The 22,976-nt window shown below is 41.0% G+C and overlaps 3 protein-coding genes and 1 long non-coding RNA gene across 6 annotated transcripts in view; all 4 read right to left on the bottom strand.

Moving 5' to 3' along the window:
* The window catches only part of lmnl3 (lamin L3), a 32,437-nt gene extending 31,782 nt beyond the window's left edge, over positions 1 to 655 (bottom strand). The window contains exon 1 of one of the 2 annotated variants that reach the window (XM_056233306.1): positions 584 to 655. The gene's annotated coding sequence lies outside the window, so the exon portion shown is untranslated. The remainder of the gene's footprint in view (positions 1 to 583) is intronic. The other variant, XM_056233305.1, reaches the window with a different exon arrangement.
* Positions 656 to 5,209: 4,554 nt separating this feature from the next.
* On the bottom strand, positions 5,210 to 7,612 carry LOC130069439 (uncharacterized). The gene is made up of 4 exons (XM_056233315.1): positions 7,397 to 7,612; positions 6,977 to 7,076; positions 6,515 to 6,672; positions 5,210 to 6,282 (listed from the first exon to the last, which is right to left on the bottom strand). The coding sequence occupies exons 1-4, from the start codon at positions 7,587 to 7,589 to the stop codon at positions 5,270 to 5,272; spliced, it is 1,464 nt and encodes a 487-aa protein (XP_056089290.1). The 5' UTR covers positions 7,590 to 7,612; the 3' UTR covers positions 5,210 to 5,269.
* A 4,263-nt stretch (positions 7,613 to 11,875) lies between these two features.
* On the bottom strand, positions 11,876 to 13,530 carry LOC130069417 (uncharacterized). Its single transcript, XR_008803760.1, has 2 exons — positions 13,217 to 13,530; positions 11,876 to 12,664 (listed from the first exon to the last, which is right to left on the bottom strand). It is a non-coding gene; the product is annotated as an uncharacterized LOC130069417 (long non-coding RNA).
* A 6,330-nt stretch (positions 13,531 to 19,860) lies between these two features.
* Positions 19,861 to 22,976, bottom strand: part of vdra (vitamin D receptor a) — a 62,989-nt gene continuing 59,873 nt past the window's right edge. For both annotated transcript variants that reach the window (XM_056233310.1, XM_056233309.1), the window contains 3 exons: positions 22,736 to 22,887; positions 21,222 to 21,338; positions 19,861 to 20,223 (listed from right to left, as the gene is read on the bottom strand). In XM_056233310.1, coding sequence (XP_056089285.1) covers positions 19,970 to 20,223; positions 21,222 to 21,338; positions 22,736 to 22,887 — 523 coding nt within the window. In that variant the 3' untranslated portion in view covers positions 19,861 to 19,969. The remainder of the gene's footprint in view (positions 20,224 to 21,221; positions 21,339 to 22,735; positions 22,888 to 22,976) is intronic.

A 22,976-nucleotide genomic window follows, 5' to 3' on the forward strand; every position in this document is an offset into this window, starting at 1 on the left:
AAAAAAAAAAAAACACACACACACACACACAAAACGAATATAAAAGAGCAGATTTGCAAAAAAACACACAGATTTCCAGACACAAACTCAGAGAAGTGGAATAAAACTGGCGTTTGACGCTCCACAGTCGCTTAAACACGTGTGTGTGTGTGTGTGTTTAACGCACGCGTTACCGGGTGTGTGAAGTCCACAAAACAGGGGATTTGCTGCCGTTTCTCTCAGGCTAAACACTCAGTTTGCGCTTCGTTGCGGTCAGCTGTGCAGTGGTGACGTCATATCACAAGCCCGGCCGGATTTAAAGGGAAAGATCCGATAAAAACAAACGCAGCAAACTGAACTCAGAAGAAAAAAAAGGTTTTTGAATTTAGTATATTTTCATGTTATCACTTTGTTTAGAGCATTAGAAACAAATGGTAAAAAAAAGTTTGTAATAACTGACGCACTTTCTCTAAAATATATATATTACGAATATAAAAGAGTAAACGTGTTCAGATAACACAGATATCCTAAAACAAACTCAGAAGAAGTGGAATAAAACTGGCGTTTGACGCGCCACAGTCGTGTGTGTTTAACGCACGTTTACCGGGATGTGTGAAGTCCAAACACACTGGATTTCACTGAGGATTGCTGTTGTTTCTCTCAGACTAAACACTCGTCATTACTGTCAGCTGTGCAGTGGTGATGTCATATCACAAGACCGGCCGGATTTAAAGGGAAAGATCTGATTCGTATTAATATTGTGGCACAAGCATCTAAATATGTGTGTATTAACTAAGCCTCTATTTTAGTTTACTCAAGTATATTGATAACGACAGTGGATTTTTAAGTGCCTTAAACTGTACGTTTTTAAAAATTAAATTGTATGTAAAATAATTACATTTTGCCTACACTACTTTTTAAAAAATAAATTATACACACACACACATATATATGAGCACCATAATAATTTTGCATTGATCGAATTTGAGTATATTAAAGATTTATTAAAAAGTATTTTTTTTAAATATCTACAAACTGACATTAAAAAGACTTATATCGCTAATCTACTTATATTACAATTCCAGCAAAGAATGCATTCATCAAAAATGTTATTAAGAAAGGGGTGTGTCCACTCATGATGGGGAGGAGAGAGAGAGTAAGCCAATCAGAAGAAAGGGGTGTGTCCACTCATGATGGGGAGGAGAGAGAGTGAGCCAATCAGAAGAAAGGGGTGTGTCCACTCATGATGGGGAGGAGAGAGAGAGTAAGCCAATCAGAAGAAAGGGGTGTGTCCACTAATGATGGGGGAGGTGAGAGAGAGTGTAAGCCAATCAGCAGTAGGGGGCGTGTCCACTCATGATGGGGGAGGAGAGCCAATTTAGAAGAAAGGAGTGTGTCCACTAATGATGGGGTAGGAGAGAGAGAGTAAGCCAATCAGAAGAAAGGGGCGTGTCCACTCATGATGGGGCAGAGAGTGAGCCAACCAGAAGAAAGGCCTGTGTCCACTCATGATGGGCAAGAGAGTGAGCCAACCAGAAGAAAGGAGTGTGTCCACTCATGATGGGGAGGAGAGAGAGAGTAAGCCAATCAGAAGAAAGGGGCGTGTCCACTCATGATGGGGGAGGAGAGAGAGAGTAAGCCAATCAGAAGAAAGGGGTGTGTCCACTCATGATGGGGAAGAGAGTGAGCCAACCAGAAGAAAGGAGTGTGTCCACTCATGATGGGGAGGAGAGAGAGAGTAAGCCAATCAGAAGAAAGGGGCGTGTCCACTCATGATGGGGGAGGAGAGAGTGAGCCAACCAGAAGAAAGGGGTGTGTCCACTCATGATGGGGAGGAGAGAGCCAATCAGCAGTAGGGGGCGTGTCCACTCATGATGGGGAGGAGAGAGAGTGAGCCAATCAGCAGTAGGGGGCGTGTCCACTCATGATGGGGAGGAGAGAGAGTGAGCCAATCAGCAGTAGGGGGCGTGTCCACTCATGATGGGGAGGAGAGAGCCAATCAGCAGTAGGGGGCGTGTCCACTCATGATGGGGGAGGAGAGAGAGAGTGAGCCAACCAGAAGAAAGGGGTGTGTCTGTCCACTCATGATGGGGAGGAGAGAGCCAATCAGCAGTAGGGGGCGTGTCCACTCATGATGGGGAGGAGAGCCAATCAGAAGTAGGGGGCGTGTCCACTCATGATGGGGGAGGAGAGCCAATCAGAAGTAGGGGGCGTGTCCACTCATGATGGGGGAGGAGAGCCAATCAGAAGAAAGGAGTGTGTCCCCTAATGATGGGGTAGGAGAGAGAGAGTAAGCCAATCAGAAGAAAGGGGTGTGTCCACTCATTATGGGGAGGAGAGAGAGTAAGCCAATCAGAAGAAAGGGGCGTGTCCACTCATGATGGGGGAGGAGAGAGAGTAAGCCAATCAGAAGAAAGGGGCGTGTCCACTCATGATGGGGAAGAGAGTGAGCCAACCAGAAGAAAGGGGTGTGTCCACTCATGATGGGGAGGAGAGAGCCAATCAGCAGTAGGGGGCGTGTCCACTCATGATGGGGAGGAGAGAGAGTGAGTCAATCAGCAGTAGGGGGCGTGTCCACTCATGATGGGGAGGAGAGAGAGTGAGCATGAGGGAGATTTACAGACTAGAAAGAGAAATGGCTGAGAGACATTATAAAAGAAAAGCTCAGAAGAATATCTTCTTCACTTTATTTTTCACAAAGCATTATTTTGCCTCGCTTCAGCTTTGATTCACCTCGTAGCTGATTGGCTTGGTACATGGCTTATAATGCTTTTACAGATTTTTTTAAATCACAATGGGAAAAATGAATGAAAAAAATGCCTCTGAGAAAGTGAGCGGGCACTAATGCACTCTAAAGATATAGTTCTCAGTCACTACTTAGGGCAGCTGTTCTCAGTACATTCTTCGAGTCTCTGAAACTCCTCCCACATGCAGTGCAATCGAATGGTTTCGCTCCAGTATGGATTCTTTGGTGCTGGACTTTCGCTTTTCAACTCCATCAAGTCTAAAAATAACACGGTAAACCGTCACAAATCAGGGGCAAGTGTGAATTGGAAGTGAATGAGAAATCAAGGAGGAGGAACAGGAACAAGAGAATACATTTTTTTTTTAGATTATATAAATAAAAACACGTTTAGATTTTTCTTTTACATTTAGTTAGATTTTCCAGATATTACAATAGGTTATTTAATATATTCGGTAACACTTTACAATAAGGTTTCTTCTTTTTTATTTTATTTTTTATATATTATTTAACATGAACTAACAATACTTCTAAAGCATTTATTAAAAGTAATTTCAACATTTACTAATACATTATTAAAATCAAAAGTTGTATTTGTTAACACTTGTTAATGCACTGTTAGCAAACTAGACTTTTGCTAATTAATAGGGCTAATTAAAAAATGCTTTAATGTTTTATTTTACATCGCTCATTTTTAGTTTATGTTAGCAAATGGGACTATTGTAAAATTTTGTCACAGTAGCATAATTCTAGAAGACACAAATTCTAGTAAATTGTTGCCCATCTTCTAAATTTTTTTTACATAATTATTTATCTCGTTGATAATCATAAAGAAATTCTCAGATTACAAAATTGTGTTAAAAATGTGTTTCTAAATAATATTAAGGTATTATATTTACAATAGGTCATATAATATAGTTCATAATCATAACATAGATATGTACATTGAATATCTCGGAAATTAAACATGATGTTATCAGATTCCTGAACAATCAGGCATTTTGATTTTTACAGGAATGAGTATTTTACAGCGTTCGGTTCAAAGCAGTGGGAAAAGTAGTCATTAAAACACCAAATGGAGAAAAACAAATAAGTAAATAACATAATTTATGTAAAAATGACATTAAACCTATGCATTAAACACTCACCGGCTGTTCTTCTTCCTCTCTTCAGTGATTTTGTTCGGGCGGGATATTAGCGCCATCTGCTGTATTGGTTGAGATGATAAAACAAAAAAATTGTTTTTCAAAATATAAGGTAAGGCATTCTTACTTCACAGCAAATTATATTAATACATTTAAAGTATGACAGTAACGACACAGTAATGTACTCGGTGAGAATATCGTTTAACAGCAGATATTCTGATAACAATGCGGTTTTCGGTGGCGCAATTTTTAATTAGTCACGTCTGACAGGATTTTCTGAGGTTAATAAACTGTATTAATGATTTTCTAAAAGTAATCAAAATAACGACACACACACACACTAAGAAAATGTCGTTTGATTTAGCCTAATAGGCCAATTATATGTTTGTAAACATTCGGGATGCGCGCGCAACATGGTTGCAGAAGAGAGAGCGCGGGAGAGGAGTTAGCTAGCAAAATAATACGTTACGTTATACACATAGTAGTTAGATATCAACATTACATTTTATATTGATTAGATGGTACATATTTAAAATGTTCTCCGCGTACTACAACAGCTTGTCGCCCAGCGATAAGAACTGTTATTCAGCTAAGCTTACCTTAATGAGTGGGATACGTCTTACAGATCCGTTTGCCATAGAGCCTTGTCAATGGTCAAACGACGAAACGAAATGGCCAAGCATTCAGTGGCCAGAAATATATAATTACCTGATCGACACTCCAAGTGTTTATACCCAGGAGAAGTTGAAAGCGTACAAATCTCTTGATGCCTATAATTTTGATGATGATTGACTGTGCAAAGTGCAAGAACCATTTCCACTACACATGCGCCAGAGTAAGGAGAAAGGTTGTGGAGTGGTACTGTGAACAGTGCAAAAATTAATGAGTCAGAATGAAGTGTAAATAGAAACAAATTATTTAATACACACTAGTATTTTACATCGAAGCACAATCAAATAAAAAAAATGTACAGCAATAATTATTACCAATATAATCAATTATAAATACATTAATATAATAATAATAAATATAATATAAAAATGTATACAGAAAATCTGATTATCTGTATTAATTGTTCTTCTATTTTATTTATGTTTTGGGTCTGCCCTTTTTTTTACTTGGCAAGGCTGCTATCACTATATCAGTTTGGTTTTGATAATACTGTTTTCTCTGACATTTTCATTTGGACTATGTTAATATGTTTGTTTTGTTTTTTCAAATTAATTACATTTTTGTTGTTATTGTTAAAATTATTATATATATATATTATATGTACATATGTATATTATTACTCATAGTCTATTAATGTAATTTACTTAATTGTTCAGTGATCCTTCTGTTTTGTTGCGGTCACCACCACCTAAAAAATAATAATTAAAAAAAAAAAGTTAACCACTCCAAGTTATCTTCTTGGGACTATGCATTTACAGAGGTTTGTTAATGCTCCACACACAATCACCATGTCATCTAAGAGGTCAACCTGTGTGAGTGGAATAACAGTTGTCAGAATTTTGAAGTTTTTCCATCTACCAATTACTCTTTCAATGTGTATTCTCACATTAGACAAACGCCTTGATGTGTCAACTTCTTGAGCAGAGAGCTGCTTCCTACCTTTGGTAAAGTGAGGGATCTTAAGGGTGGCACCGCGTGTGGCAAGCTCATCTCTGATGGTAAAACCACGATCTGCTAGAATCTCATCATTATGCTCTAGAAGGTCATAAAATCCAGACTCTGCTGTAATTTGTTTATCGGAAACACGCCCGCCCCAACCTGCCGACAGAAAAGTAATGGCTCCTGCAGGTGACATGCCAACTAAATATTTTACAGTGTTGTGGCTTTTATAAGTTGAGTACGTCTGGGCTCTGGAGGTTAAATTTGTGGGTCTGTTTATAAAAATTTCTGTGCAGTCAATAATGCACCTGCAACGCTTATATTTAGGTTTAAAACATTTTGGCATATTCTTTAATATTGCATACTTGCTTGGCCACTTAATGAGAGGTTTTAAAGTCGCAGACATGACAGGGAGCCAACTTCTCAAAATTTTCGAGACGTCACATTCTGTGACATTAAATCTAAAAGCAATATCCTTGTTGCTGAGTCCTAATCTTAGTTTCATTAGGGTAACTAATAGATGGTCCTCTAGGTTCATAGAGCTACGCACAACCTCTACACTGCCTTTAAGTTTCTGAATCAACCACTCAAAAATGACACTGGTCAGACCTGTGAAAAACAGAACATGCACCGCTTTGCTCTTGATAGAGCTAAAGGAAAACTGTGTTTTTCTGAGTGTTTCCTTTAGTTCCTCCTTCTCTGATTTCAGTTTGTTGATCTCTGAACGCAGGTTGACACACTCTGCAGAAAGTTGGCTGTACTTGAGTTTCAGCTCATCATGGAGAACCTTCGGGACTGTGGCTTCTGAAATACAGAGTAGATTGTTGTTGACTTCTAAAAGATGCACTGTTACTTGTTTTAGCTTAGATTTTCTCTATTATTTAATGTATATTTTCAGACAGCATGTGCTAAACAGAATCATTTTCAACTTTATTCACAACATAGTTATGCTGTATTGAAAAATGTATAAACAGGGTGACCTGATTCATCATAATAGTGACTGCCCTACATTAGTTAAAATGTTAGAAGTTCTTACCGATGAAAGGACCAGCACCAGGCTCCATTCTGCAGTCATCTGAGGACAGGCAAGCGGCTGAGGATTCTGATGCAACCTCATCTGTAACTTCTGTGGACAGGTGGATGTGATCTGTTGGTCTGTGTGTGGTTTCCTCTCTTGTTCTTTTCCTCTTAAATCTGATACTCAGAGAAGAGAGCAAGCAGTCAGGCCAAAATAGTTTAGTTGCTTGGTAGATCACAGAGGCTATCAGTTCCCCAAATGAAGTCAAGTGTAAATCACATAGAATCCCTCAAAGGACTTAACAAGAAAATGCAGACATAACAGAAACGATCTGGTCCAATAAATCCTCTTGGCAAAAATAATGTGACATTAAATTACTGGCCATAAATTCCCTGCTCTTCAATGCATGCAGAGAATGGATGGTGAGTAATGATGTGATCCCAGTGAGCAACTAAATGAGGTGAAAGTGACAATATTTACCTCTCAAGTTTTGCATCGCCTTTGTTTGCTTCACACTGGGTTGAGTAGGAAAAAACAGACGGGACAAAGTCAGGACTACTGAAGTCCATGGACACCTCTCCTGTACAAAAAAGTTAGGTCTGTTAGTGTTACAGTTAAATTTAGTCTGAGTTCGCTATAACCGCGTTATTAGCCAAATACTAAGTACATTTGCTAGATACTAGACCAGCTAGCTAACTGTCAGGTTAACTAACGTTACCTAGCAAGACAACGTAACGCAACTGAACAAAGGTAACGTTAAATTAGCTAGTAATTTAAGCTAGCTAGTCTCAAACTCATACATTGTTCGTTATTCTATTGTTAGATAAGTGTACTTAATACATCAGAGTTTTTGTTGTAAACTAAATCGAGTGATGATGTGGGTGATTTAGCGCAGCTTACCTGATATGAAGTGAGAACTGCAGAGTCGGGCGTTTTTAATTAGGTTGTCGTTCCAGTCGATTCTTCTGAGGGCTTGTAACCAAAGACGTCTGCGGTTGGCGTTAAAAGGAGTGTGAGTTGATGGTATTCGGTAAAACCTCAGACCTTTGTTTACAGATTTTCGATTCTGGCAACCCACTGCACAACACGACATTTTCCCGGGTTTGTTTCAGCGGCCAGCTTCTGCATCCGACATGCGCAGTTGCACCTGGGTGACGTCAGTGTGACGTAGTGTGATAATTCCCCTATATTCTGACCAGAAAGCGCGGTTTTCATTGCCGCTTTCCCCAGTGACGTCTCTGACTGTTTTTTTCTGAGGTAAACTTGAATGACTTTAAAAAGTCATCAAAATAACATAACGACAGTGACATTTGGAGAAAATATAGTTTGACAGCGGATATGGGATATCTAACAAGAAACCGCGTTTTTTCAGGACTGAACTGACAGAAAGTTATTAAATCGTAAACAATAAATTCTGAAACGTCTCACAAAGATACTTTCAAATAAAGTTTCGAAAATGTTCACCATAGAGCAACTTTTAATCATATCATATAACATTTGAATACAGACATTGGGCGCTGAGGTGCTTTGTGCTATTTTCTAATGTAAAAAACACGTCACGTTTTTAATAACCAAATTCCCGATAAAGACCTTCACCTGCACTAATTATTCCAGGATATCCACCGATCAGTAAATTTGCTTAAACAAATAATTATCGTATTAGCCTACAAATGAAAAGTGGATCATTTGCCACACAATTGAGCAGCAAATTTAACAGTCTTTGAGAAAACATTGAGCCATATTCATAAGTACTAATTAGTACTTCTGAATATGGGTCAATGTTTGAACTAAGTGATTAGTTAATTTTTAAATACTGGATGTTCGTACTGGATTTCTGCCTTGACGTTCAGATTTATGCGTAAACGACATGAAAGGATGGTATTTTCTTCACACACTTTGGGTCTATAATTGAGCATCATTTAAACACTACAGCCATATTCAGTGTTGTTTATGATCATGTCCATCCTTTTATGACCACAGTGGACCATCTTCTGATCTAACATGACAATACGGAGCAAAAGCCTCTGAGGAAAGTTCCCATCAGCTCGTTGAATCTCTGCCATGAAGAGTTAAAGCACTTCTGAAGACAAACCTGGTGCTTGCAATGTTATAAAGCCGCTGGTGAGTGTGTGTAGGCTACTATATACAGGTGCAAGAAAAATATGTGAAAAGTGAATAAGAGAGATCATACAAAATGCATGTTATTTTTTATTTATAGCCTACTGTCCTGTACAAGATATTTTACATAAAAGATGTTTACAATCTTAATTTGTTAAAATGACCCCGTTCAAAAGTTTATGAACCATTGACTCTTAACACTGTCGTTCCCTGGATGATCCGTGACGGTGTTCTTGTTTTGTGATGGTTGTTCTCGAGTCCCGTGTGTGTCCTGAGCTGATCAACTCCTGAGGATTCTTCAGTTTTCCTGCATATTTGGAATATTTGAACAGCGACTGTATGATTTTGAGATCCAGCTTTTCACACTGAGGACAATTGAGGGACTCAAACACAACTATTAAAAAAAGGTTCAAACATTCACTGATGCTCCAGAAGGAAACATGATGCATTGAGAGCCGGGGGGTGAAAACTTTTGAATTTGAAGATCAAGATAAATTGTACTTTATTTGTCTTCTGGGAAACATGTAAATATCTTCTGTTGCTTCCGAAGGGCAGAACGGGGAAAAAGTGTATCTTTAAACAAAATAAATATTTGTACATCATCCTGTTCAAGGGTGTTCACCCCCCGGCACACACGCAGACACACATACACGCAGACACACACACACGCAGACACACACACACGCAGACACACACACACACGCAGACACACACACACGCACACACATACACACAGACACACACACACGCAGACACACACACACGCAGACACACACACACGCAGGCACACACACACGCAGACACACACACACGCAGACACACACACACGCACACACATACACACACATACACACAGACACACACACACGCAGACACACACACACGCAGACACACACACACGCAGACACACACACGCACACACACACACACGCAGACACACACACACGCAGACACGCGCACACAGACACACACACACACACGCGCAGACACACACACACATATACACAGACACACACGCGCAGACACACACACAGACACACACGCGCAGACACACACACACAGGCGCAGACACACACACACATAGACATAGACACACACATACACAGACACACACGCGCGCAGACACACACACACACACGCGCAGACACACACGCACAGGCACATTCACAGACACACACATAGACACATACACAGACACACACACTCGCGCAGACACACACACACACAGACACACACACACACAGGCGCAGACACATGCGCAGACACACGCAGGCGCAGGCAGACACACACACACAGACACACAGGCGCAGACACATGCGCAGACACACGCAGGCGCAGGCAGACACACACACACATAGACATAGACACACACATACACAGACACACACGCTCAGACACACACACACACAGACACACACGCGCAGACACACACGCACAGGCACATTCACAGACACACACATAGACACATACACAGACACACACACTCGCGCAGACACACACACACACAGACACACACACACAGGCGCAGACACATGCGCAGACACACGCAGGCGCAGGCAGACACACACACACATAGACATAGACACACACATACACAGACACACACGCTCAGACACACACACACACAGACACACACGCGCAGACACACACGCACAGGCACATTCACAGACACACACATAGACACAGACACACACACTCGCGCAGACACACACACACAGACACACACACACAGGCGCAGACACATGCGCAGACACACGCAGGCGCAGGCAGACACACACGTGCACACACACTCACTCACTCACTCACTGTGTGTGCAGACACACGCAGGCGCAGGCAGACACACACACACGCAAACATGCACACATACGCAGACACACACACACACCCAGACATGCACAGATACGCAGAAAAACACACCAAAACAAAATGGTATAAATAAAGTGCAGCACGCACAAAGTGTGCAATGACTGTGACAACTTTAATTGTGGGAAATTAACAATAGAAATATCCAATAGAAAGGAGGCATAAACTACTTATAGAATTCTTAATAATATAAATTAATATATTGTATATATAATATATTGTAATTAATATAAATAATTACAATATTGCAGTCTGACTTGTTTGCACAAAAAATAGTTGTTTTTTAACTCAAATAACATGTATAAGGTATTCAAAATACAGCTTATTTAATAATATATATTAAATACAAAGTTTATAATGGTGTGATGGGGGTTTATCTTCAGTGTCGTTACACAGTTACGCCAGTAGGGGGCGCAAGAGGCTGACTTCAAGAGCACGTTAGGGTAAAGTCCCCCTGTAGTCAATCATTTTACCCCTTTAAACTCATCTTTGATCACCAAAATTACACATTTAAAAGGTTTTTCCTAAGAAAATCTAAATTAAAGTTAAAATTATTCACATTTTGAGATTCTGCAAGGGGTTCACTTTTTTTTTGTTTTCTTGCAACTGTATGTATAAATATATAAATAAATGGTCATGGAAACATATTAAAGAATCTAAGGATAAGCAACATGTGTGTTACTTTACGAGAGCATCCATACATGGTCTTAGTTTTTTTATATGATTTAGTTTTATAATCATTATTATCATTATATTATAAGAGTATTCCATCTTTTTATCCTCATGCCTTCTCCTGCTTCTGTTCCTCAGGCTGAAGACTCGTATCTCCGGCGTCCGGGATCGAAATCTGATATATTGGATATTTCTGATGTAGAGATCCATCCGCTCACATACGTACTTCAATCTGTCATATCTTTAAGGTAGTTTGTGTTGAACACTGCAAAAAATGCTTTTCTTAGTATTTCTGTCTTGTTTCCAGTCCAAATATCTAAAAAGTCTTAAATCAAGATGCATTTACTAGACGAGTGAAATTAGATAATATTATGTCCTGTTTTCTGGAGGAATTAATCAAAATTAAGTGAGTTGATGCTTAAAACAAGCAAAATTATCTGCCAATGGAGTGAGAAAAATAATGTTGTTTCTGTTTGAATTATGATTATTTTTCTCACTCCATTGGCAGATAATTTTGCTTGTTTTAAGCATCAACTCACTTAATTTTGATTAATTCCACCGGAAAACAGGACATAATATCTTATGTCATTTTACTCATCTAGTAAATGCATCTTGATTTAAGAGTTTTTACATATTTGGACTGGAAACAAGACAACAATAGTAAGTAAGAAAAGCTTGTTTTTTTCTCTCCAGTCTGAATGTTTTATTGATAGACAGTCTCACAGGTTATGCATCAGTATATACAGCTGTTTATTTGTGATTTTTTTTCCAAAACATGTCATTTACTACATACAATGCACAAAATAAATGTGTAATGGACATTCAAGGGGAAAAAAAGAGAGATCGACACGTATGAGACGGTACAGACCAGAATCAGGTGTACACCGACTGAATCAAACAACGCAAAATTATACATTACGGTCTTGAGCTTCTCATGTGTTTCTAAGTATGTGAGGTGTGTTTTGTGATCTGGAAACATCATGATGGGATCTTGGAGATCCAAAACAGTGATCCACCACAGATTTCACTTCACAACGGATCTAAAATAAACATTGATGAAGAGAGTTGGGGGAAAAGTTTGATCATGACCACGTTCAACAACTTTAATGCATTTCTTTCTGGGAGAATTAAACTGATTTTTATAAATTTGGTGAATTATTCCTAAAATAGTTATAGGTTTACTCACCCTCTTGTTTTTGCCATGTATTATTTTTGTTCTCCCATGAAACACAACAGATTGTGTTTTTACCGCACAGAGAAAGTGGACAGTGATTAATAAGCCAAATACCAAAAAGGATAAACAAAAGAAGCATATAAGTATCATAAACTCGTGCACTATATTTGGCAGGATAAATCACCGCACACTTCCGTTGTACAGAAAGCCCACATCTAACCCACATCTGACCCACATCTAGCCCACATCTGGCCCACATCTGACCCGCATCTGACCTGGATCTGGCTCACATCTAACCCACATCTGACCCACATCTAGCCCACATCTAGCCCACATCTGACCTGGATCTGGCTCACATCTGACCTGGATCTGGCTCACATCTAACCCACATCTGACCCACATCTAGCCCACATTTAGCCCACATCTAGCCCACATCATCTAGCCCACATCTAGCCCACATCTGACCTGGATCTGGCCCACATCATCTAGCCCACATCATCTAGCCCACATCATCTAGCCCACATCATCTAGCCCACATCTAGCCCACATCTAGCCCACATCTAGCCCACATCTAGCCCACATCTAGCCCACATCTAGCCCACATCTAGCCCACATCTAGCCCACATCTAGCCCACATCTGACCTGGATCTGGCTCACATCTGACCTGGATCTGGCTCACATCTAACCCACATCTGACCCACATCTAGCCCACATTTAGCCCACATCTAGCCCACATCATCTAGCCCACATCTAGCCCACATCTGACCTGGATCTGGCTCACATCTGGCCCACATCATCTAGCCCACATCTAGCCCACATCATCTAGCCCACATCTAGCCCACATCTAGCCCACATCTAGCCCACATCTGGCCCACATCTGGCCCACATCTGACCCACATCTGACCCACATCTGGCCCACATCTGACCCGGATCTGGCTCACATCTAACCCACATCTAGCCCACATCTAGCCCACATCTGACCCGGATCTGGCCCACATCTAACCCACATCTGACCCACATCTAGCCCGGATCTGGCCCACATCTAGCCCACATCTGACCCACATCTAGCCCACATCTGACCCGGATCTGGCCCACATCTAGCCCGGATCTGGCCCACATCTAGCCCACATCTGACCCACATCTAGCCCCGATCTGGCCCACATCTGACCCAGATCTGGCCCGGATCTTGCCCACATCTGACTCACATCTAGCCCACATCTGACCCAGATCTGGCCCGGATCTGACCCACATCTGACTCACATCTAGCCCACATCTGACCCACATCTAGTCAACATCTGACCCACATCTAGCCCAGATCTGGCCCACATCTAGCCCAGATCTGGCCCACATCTAGCCCACATCTGACCCGGATCTGACTCACATCTAGCCCACATCTAGCCCAACACTACACTCTAAAAAAAATGCTGGGTTGTTTTAAGCCGTTGGGTTACATTTTTAAATTAGATTTTTAACCCAACATTTGAGTTTGTCCATGTTTGACCCAAAATTGGGTTAAAACAACTCAGCATTTTTTAGAGTGTATGTTGCTGTCTGGGTTAAAATGACAAAAATAAACATCTCGTTTTTGTGTTTCACAGGAGAAAGTTTGGAATAACATGAGGGCGAGTAAATGATGCCAATTCTGAAGAACAGCATATGATAAAAGTGCCGTTTTCCCAACCAGCTCATCCCAAAATTACATGAATTATCATTCATTCCTTGAAAACACCTGCAACCAAGCAATGAACAAATCAAATCAGTGATATAAAATGAAACGTTTCTCAAGCTTTGGACAACTAACGCAAATTACTATTATATCACAATACTGACTATTTCTTGCTAGAAAATGCCATAATTTTACCTAATAGTAAAAGAAAACTGCATATGTAACAATCATGCCTTTGAGTGAGAGTTATATGGAAAATAAGGCACCTGATTCCAGGAGCGTAGTCTGTCTGAGACTAAATGTGTTCGGATCGCTAAGAAACCATGCAGATTTTCCTGTCGTTTTGGTTTTGTTTCATTCTGAGAGCCGAGAATTACAGTCAGACTGAACAGATCCGCTCGAAAAGCTTCGAGACAAGAGCGTGAATGCGAACGCTTCCAGCTACACAAACTCTTATTTAATGCGCAGAGCGTTAGTTAAATATTTACATCCGCACACTTCAGTAAAGTGTGTTTCTGGCCGGAGAGTCAAACGCCAACACTTCATTTCCAAATTTCCCGTGTGTTCAGTCTTGACTGTGATTGTTAATCTCATGAATGAATCGGCAGAACTACAGAAGCGGCATTGAAACTGAAGCCCAACCCTGACACGCTCCCGAAATAAGGCTTTGGGTTGTAGGCACACAGAGGTCTTTAACTGAGCTAGCATGGAGAATCCGGTTTTAATAGTGTCAAAACATCATGAAGTGACCCGTCAGTCTCTCCATCACTGATAAAACACGAAATATGACTTCTACGCTGAGTATTTTTGTCTGTAAAGCAAATGCTGGTGGAGAATCTGTGTGTGTGTGTGTGTGGTTTAGGGGGAAATGGCAGAAATGAAGGTGACAGTGGAGGTTAAGTTGATAGAAGGTGTTTAGGTCCTGTTTACATCTGGTATTACACTGGAAAAAATGCTTTATTACTTAGTATTGTTGTCTTGTTTCCAGTCCAAATGTCTAAAAAGTCTTAAAATCAAGATGCATTTACTAGATGAGTAAAATGACATAAGATATTATGTCCTGTTTTCTGGAGGAATTAATCAAAGTTAAGTGAGTTGATGCTTAAAAAAAGCAAAATATGAGAAAAATAATCTTAATTCAAACAGAAACATTATTTTTCTCACTCCATTGGCAGATAATTTTGCTTTTTTTAAGCAAAAACTCACTTTTTATTTTATTTCCCCCCACAAAACAAGACTTAATATCTTATGTCATTTTACTACTTTAGTAAATGCATCTTGATTTATGAAATGTTTGATATTTGGACTGGAAACAAGACAGTAAGAAAAGCACTATTTGCAGTGTAAGATGCGTTTTGGTCGATGGGATCACAAGTGGACAACGCTTAATACAGGTGTAAACGGCGTCTGAAATGTTTTAAACTTCCAGAGATGGTGGAAAAGCACTTTCCTAGTGTAAACACTCATGTGGTCAAATGCGTTCGAACAGCCACTAAAAAAAAACGCACTGACTGAGCTAATGTGTAAACATTATGGGAATCGCACTAGCCAAACGGGCCTTAAACTTTGTTGTATTTTGACCCAAATATTTTGACCCAAGTTTGGTTTGAAGATGAAAAACAATTTTTCTAACACTCACAGCGTTCAGTGTGATCTTGAGGTTTTCAGAGCCGAAAGCTGATGCTCTCCGTGTGTTAAATCACGTGTCCATTAGATCGAACGATCTTAAAGCCCATTCATAGACCCTCCCCTCGAAGACATCCGGACGGAAGTGGTTCAAAAAGTGGACAAAAGAGACGGATTTAAACACCAGGTGTGAACATGAATGTCTCTCTCGTCTACTTACGATCCGATCGACCAAAACGCATCTTAATACAGGTGTAAACATGAGAGAGAAGGAAAAAGGGGCGTGTAAACCTCGAATAAAACCAGATTTAACCGGCATCGTTTACATCGCAATGGGAAGCAGCGTCAATGGTCGGAGGGAGGATTCAAAAACAGAGAAAATGAATTAAATGGAATTAATAATAAGAATAAATGGCATTAATTATTATTTAACTATTATAATTAATCCCAGATCCGGCCCACATCCGGTACGCATTGAATCCACATGTACCGGATCTGGGCCGGAACTATGTTGCTGTCTGGGATTTCATTAGCAACAATAAAAGCATTTATTATTATAAATAATAATATATCGTTATGAGGGAATGCTTCGTGCTTCACCCTTGATTGAGGTTAAAAAAATCCAGACAGAATATTGGGATTAAGAGAAATCTGAAAGAAATAGAGCAGCAAAAATGCCTCTTGATGCAAATTAGCTCGAATACAGATGAGAACTTCAATGCACATGCTATGCTTGCTAATGTAGATATACACAGTTTTCAAATGGCGAGAGTGCTTAACAGACAATACTTAAAACTAGCTTATTTAGGATACTTTGGGATTAGCTAGCTTGGTTGTCAATGCTTTGACATTCTGCAATGAGAAAGAGTGAATACTGACAGATGCTAGCGGTCAGGCTAGCGAGAGCCGCCAAGATGCACGTTCATCGCGGGCGATAGCGTCCAAGCGAAATGCTCATTAACATCCGCCTTGGGTTGATAAGTCCTACTGGGAAGTTCGTATTCACGAGTTGTAAATACGACGGACGCAATTACAGGCGAGTAAAGCGCCGCTTAAGCTGCAAGCTTATGGAGACGTCTTGAGGTAAAAACAGTCCAGCATTTGAGTCAGAGAGGAATAAATAAGTAAGGGATTTATAGTGTTTCTTTAAAAAAAAGAAAACAAACAAACATTGAAATGGTGTAATGATTACATGTGTGAAGAGAGGTAGTTCATTTTGGTTAACAACGGCACCTGGTGGTTTGTGTTTTCCTAAACAATCAGCATTCAGACAGTCAGTCATCAAACGATTCGTTTCACCCGCGTCAATTTCCTTCAGCTAGACTCAAGAAACCCACTTTAAGAGGACTTCTCAGGGAGGGAAAGTGCATGATGGGATTGATGAGCACTGGGTTTCTTTAGTCTAGTTGCGTAGCATAACATGTCGAACCATAAGTTGGTCGATTGCCTTCAGTTCAGCCAAGAACATCAACAAAGAAGATGCAAAGACTCATAATATCTGATCCAAAAGTGCATAGAGATGTTCCTCTACTTCTCGCTCGTGGAAATACTGATTAAGAGACACCCATTTTCCCCATCCGTTGACAACCAATGAAGCGAAACCCAAAACTGTTTGGCTGTTGAGGTCCTGTTGAATCCAGAGCGGGTTTGTTTTATTTCCCTTGTTGATCGGATGCAAGTGATCCAGTTGTGTTTGAGGCAATGGAGGCAGAGACTGGTCTGGATCATTGGGTGAAAAGGGGCAAAACACTCCATTCTTAGCTAATAAAACTAGTATAATCCATCCGAAGCTTATCGTGAACTGGTATATACACGTATCGTTCGTCCAAACTCTCGAAAAGTCTTTCGTTTGCAGCCGAGATAAAGCAGACATAGCAGCCCCTTTTCCCGTTTCACCCGCAGTAACGTTAAAGCTTCCACGAGTCCTTTGAAACGGACCGTTATGTGTGTGTGTGTGTGTGTGTTTCAGTTTGGCTGGTTTGAGGCAGCGGTTTTGCAGAAATAAAAACATAGTCCAGTTTGAGGTCTCAAAATCCGTACAAAACTAAGCCATGATCATCATTATATATTCGATGTGGAATTCGCACCTAAAAAGCATCAGGAATAGATACGGTCGTAAAAGCTTATTAAATGTCGTCTGAGAGAGAAAGACACCGAAAACGTTATGAAAATATGAGATTTGCATATTTCTCCCAAGCTTCTTCTTCTTCTCAGTTGATTAACTGTATTAGCCTATCCGTTTCATTAGACATATGTACAGAAACAAGTGGTATTTACAGCTCATGACCACAAGAGATCAGCGCAGAACCCGCTGGAATGGGACACGTTTATAATCGCTCATAAAACTAAAATTCATGCAACGCTATCATGAATTCAGTGCGTTTGGAGTTAAAACTACTGGGGGAATTTGGGTGTAAATTGGTGCATTTGTGCAAAACCATTTTACGAACCATTTGAGGATGTAAATTGTGGATCATTGTACATAAATTGTCTGAATTTGAAGTAAAACGGGTTACTTTATGGGGCGATTTACATAAAAATGGGTTGACGGCCAATTCTGCTTGGGTGTCGTGAATGAAACCCAACATTTGATGACAAATGTTGATCGAACAGCGTATCCGCTTTCTAAAAACATGATATTCTGAGTATTAAAATCACAATAGATTTGACAATAGACGCTTCAAGAGGTGCTGAACCCATATAAGATCCGTTTTAAGGGTAAAGCAAGGCCTTGTCTTGGACTAAACAGATAATATGAGGTTGAAGCAGCCGGATGGCCTTGTTATGAATGATAAATAACATCGAGCAGCATTCGGGCTGATCTCGGGGACCGGTTCCTGGGCTTTAGTTCTCTTGTGGTCATCTATACAGACATCAGACCAACAGGTCAGGCCCTCTACTCTCATTTTAAAGTGTGTGTGTGTGTGTTTTTGCAGATCTATATATCAGCCAGGCCTGTATTTTTGTGATATTTTGGCTCATAAATCTGCACTTACACACAGTGAGTCGAAATGGCAACTGTCCCAAAACCTAGTGAACTCAAAAATGGTTTAAGTGACGCACTACCTAGGCAGTAACTCGTATGAATAGCGTTTGACCTAGTTTTCAATGGATTTAAATAGAATTGGACGTTGGTGTGTTGCTAACCAATGTGAGTGAAGGAATTATATATACTTATAATCAAAAATTGATTATAGCACACCTCAAGGAGACGCCAGAACAGCAACGACTTTATTCTCCAAATTTAATGAGTTTATTCTCAACGTTTTATTCCGAGATTTTTTCTCGAAACACAACTTTTCTTTATTTTCGAATTTAATGAATTTATTCTAAACATAGTTTTCCTAGAAATGTAAATTTTTCTCTCTCTAAACAACGACTTTATTCTCAGCATTGTATTTCGACTTTTTTCTCTCGAAATTTAATGAGACTTTAATTTCAAAGTTTTTTTTTTTTTTTTTTTGCTTGGCCCTAATCCTCTTCCATAGAAATGCAACAATGGCGCTAATTGAAACGTTCCAAAAAAATCAAAATCGCAGTATAGGATGGTTTTTCCCACCATCGCATTATGGGATTGCATTCGTGACCTATGTCTTGAAACGCAGTCTACGTAGGGCGTTGGCTAGGTTTTGAAACAGAGCCACTGTGAATTTAAATCTAATTTCGTCACACAAACACACTCATTTATCAAATGAACTAGAAGAGCCTGCTAATCCTATTACAACAGAGGATCACCTGGCCATACCTTTCCTCTCTCTCTCTCTCTCTCTCTAATATAAATATTAGTGTATATGCATGGTTCTACTCATACATTATTAATACATTCCGTTCAGAAATTCCCAGTAGCATAAATGCGGGAATTCCGCAACATTATCCAGACCTGTGCACCACCCTCACACACACACACACACACACACACACATGCTGCAAAAAATGCTTTTCTTACTTAGTATTTCTGTCTTGTTTCCAGTCCAAATATCAAACATTTCTTAAATCAAGATGCATTTACTAGATTAGTAAAATTACATAAGATATTATGTCCTGTTTTCCAGGGGAATTAAACCACTCAAATTTAATTAATTCCCATGGAGGAAAAAAGGACAAAATATCTTGAGTTAATGCTTAAAAAACTAAAATACTAAGTAAGAAAAGCATTTTTTGCAGTGCGTATCTCTCTCTCTCTCTATTATCCAGACCTGTGCACCACCCTCACACACACACACACTCTCTCTCTCTCTCTCTCTCTCTACAGCCCCCCGCAGTGTGAACCGTGGCGCTCTCCTAGCCGAAGCGCCGAGCTCCCGGGTCTGGGATCCGGCGTGGGTCCGGGAGTGCTCCGGGGGGCCCTCGGATGCTAGGACACCTCGCTGCCGAACACCTCGAGCACCAGGGGCGTGAGCTGCATGCTGTGCTCGGGCTGGAAGGACAGCGAGCGGTACTGCTTCGAGTGCTCCTCGTTCAGGCTGCGCAGGTCCGCCAGCTTCTGGATCATCTTAGCGTAGACGAGTCTCCCGCTCGAGTGATGGATGCGGATGTACGCCTGGAGAACGTCACACAAGCGGTCCTGGAGCGCTTCGATGCGCACGTGGTCCTGAACGCCCGGGCGATCTGCGGGAGAACGAGAGTAATTAAAGCGGTGGTTGATTATGGTTTCACTTTTCTAACTGTAGTTAGTGTGTTGGAGAAACATCTGCAAAGCAACGACGCTCAAAGTTCAAAGAAAAGGGAGAAATTTATGAAATTCATTAGAATTATTGCACTTTCACCTATAAGCACAAATCTAGAGATTGTCGACTCGTATGTGGGGTTTATTTTTCTAGTTTCCTGATTTATTTATTATCATATACTGGTAAAACAAGAAACGTCTCTCAAAAACTAAAACAGTGAAATTCCTTGAAATCCAATAATAATTCCAAATTGGCTCAAAATAGCTTGAGTGTAACTCGACACCCTTGCCTCATTTAGTATGCGCAGTTCTATGAATATGCAAATGAGCCCCGCCTCCACTCACTCCCTCAGCTCAGAGATCCACTGGTTGACGATCACACGTTGATCTGATTGGTTACAAGGTCGTTTGTGACGTCAGAAACACCAGCGATTTCAAACCGTGTTTTTGAGACTGTCTTTGGTTCACTGCAGTTTTAAGCAGAAAATACTCAGCAATGCTGTCGACTTATGAACTTACACATGGTGTGTCTTAAAGCATATTAAAAACACCACATAGACACATAAACAACATTAAAAGCTGGATTTACACCACAGGGGGACTTTAAGTAAAACGCCGGGTAGAAAACATGCCCTTTTAATAGAAAAGCTCTGAATGGGGGATTTAAATTCTTGAAATGTGGCAACGGTAATCATGAAAGCTTGTAGCGGCTGGACAAAAACAAAGAGTGATTTTGGTCGAGTTTTTTTTTCTTTTCGTCAGCGATATTCCATGGTGATATAGTGACAGTTATCGTATAATGACGTTGCCATGCCAACGGCCCGCTATATTTCGAACAGGTATTTTTCAGATTAAAGGTAGTGAAGTGTAGGTACAATACATCAGTTTATTCCACATGTGCTGAAATGCAACGGATTGAGAGGAATCCAAGGCTGCGCACCTGGTGACAGCAGGCATATGGCCATCAGGAGCACATGCTCCTCCTCATGCATGCTCAGCTTCTTCAGACCCACTTGAAACTTGACCAGCGGCTCCAGCAGCTCCACTGTGTGACCCGCTGCACACACACACACACACACAGGTGAGAGCGTTAACATATGCGTGAGCGTGTAAGTGTGTATGAGTGCGTGAGTGAGTCTGTGTGAGTGCATAAGTGTGTATGAGTCTGTGTGTGTGATTGAGTGTGTAAGTGCATGTTTGTGTGTGAGCGCGTAAGTGTGTGTGAGTCTGTGTGAGCGCGTAAGTATGTGTGTGATTGAGTGTGTGAGTGCGTAAGTGTGTGTGAGTGCGTAAGTGTGTGTGTGATTGAGTGTGTAAGTGCGAGTGCGTAAGTGTGTGTGAGTGCGTAAGTGTGTGTGTGATTGAGTGTGTAAGTGCGAGTGCGTAAGTGTGTGTGAGTGCGTAAGTGTGTGTGTGATTGAGTGTGTAAGTGCGAGTGCGTAAGTGTGTGTGAGTGCGTAAGTGTGTGTGTGATTGAGTGTGTAAGTGCGAGTGCGTAAGTGTGTGAGTGCGTAAGTGTGTGTGTGTAAGTGTGTGTGAGTGCGTAAGTGTGTGTGTGATTGAGTGTGTAAGTGCGAGTGCGTAAGTGTTTGTGAGTGCGTAAGTGTGTGTGTGATTGAGTGTGTAAGTGCGAGTGTGTAAGTGTGTGTATGAGTGCGTGAGTGAGTCTGTGTGAGTGCATAAGTGTATGAGTCTGTGTGTGTGATTGAGTGTGTGTGTTTGAGCGTGTAAGTGTGTGTGTGTGTGAGTGCGCAAGTGTATGAATGCGTGAGTGAGTCTGTGAGTGCATAAGTGTGTATGGGTCTGTGTGTGTGATTGAGTGTGTAATTGCGAGTGCGTGTGTTTGAGCGTGTGTGTGTGTGAGTGCGTAAGTGTGTGTATAAGTGCGTGAGTGAGTCTGTGAGTGCATATGTGTGTATGAGTCTGAGTGTGATTGGGTGTGTAAGTGCGAGTGTGTGTGTTTGAGCGTGTAAGTGTGTGTGTGTGAGTGCGCAAGTGTATGAATGCGTGAGTGAGTCTGTGAGTGCATAAGTGTGTATGGGTCTGTGTGTGTGATTGAGTGTGTAAGTGCGAGTGCGTGTGTTTGAGCGTGTGTGTGTGAGTGCGTAAGTGTGTGTATAAGTGCGTGAGTGAGTGCATAAGTGTGTATGAGTCTGAGTGTGATTGAGTGTGTAAGTGCGAGTGTGCATGTTTGTGTGTGAGTCTGTGAGCGCGTAAGTGTGTGTGTGAGTCTGTGAGCGCGTAAGTGTGTGTGTGAGTGCGCAAGTGTGATTGAGCGTGTAAGTGCGAGTGTGTGTGAGCATGTAAGTGTGTGTGTGTGTGTGAGAGTCTGTGACTGTGTGTGTGTGTGTGTATATATTAATGTGTAAGTGTTTGTGTGTGAGTGCATAAATGTGTGTGTGAGTCTATGTGAGCGCGTAAGTGCATGTGTGTGTGTGTCTGTGAGTGTGTTACCCTTGGTGACGTCATTGACGCAGTATTTGAAGTCTGGTCCTCCGCAGCTCCAGCTCATGTCCTCGAGACTGAACGACTGGTTCGACCTCAACATGATGATCTCGATGGCACTGGACTTGAGCAGAGCGATCTGATCTTCTGCCGTCAGGTCCCTGACACACACACACACACACTCTTCATCAAGCAGGGTTATTCTCGTTAACTAACTATTAAAAACGTCTGTGAAATTAAGCTCAAATAA

The sequence above is a fragment of the Rhinichthys klamathensis genome, unplaced genomic scaffold (assembly GCF_029890125.1).
Source record: "Rhinichthys klamathensis goyatoka isolate OS25496 unplaced genomic scaffold, OSU_Roscu_1.1 h1tg000366l_1, whole genome shotgun sequence".
In the NCBI taxonomy this organism is placed as follows: Eukaryota; Metazoa; Chordata; class Actinopteri; order Cypriniformes; family Leuciscidae; genus Rhinichthys; species Rhinichthys klamathensis.

Excerpts from the sequence above, each read along its gene's own strand:
- LOC130069439 (XM_056233315.1), bottom strand. The coding sequence starts at position 7,589 with ATGTCGTGTTGTGCAGTGGGTTGCCAGAATCGAAAATCTGTAAACAAA. Across the intron at positions 6,673-6,976 it reads GGCGATGCAAAACTTGAGAG|ATTTAAGAGGAAAAGAACAA; the intron begins GTAAATATTGTC and ends TCTGAGTATCAG. Across the intron at positions 6,283-6,514 it reads TGGTGCTGGTCCTTTCATCG|AAGCCACAGTCCCGAAGGTT; the intron begins GTAAGAACTTCT and ends TCTGTATTTCAG.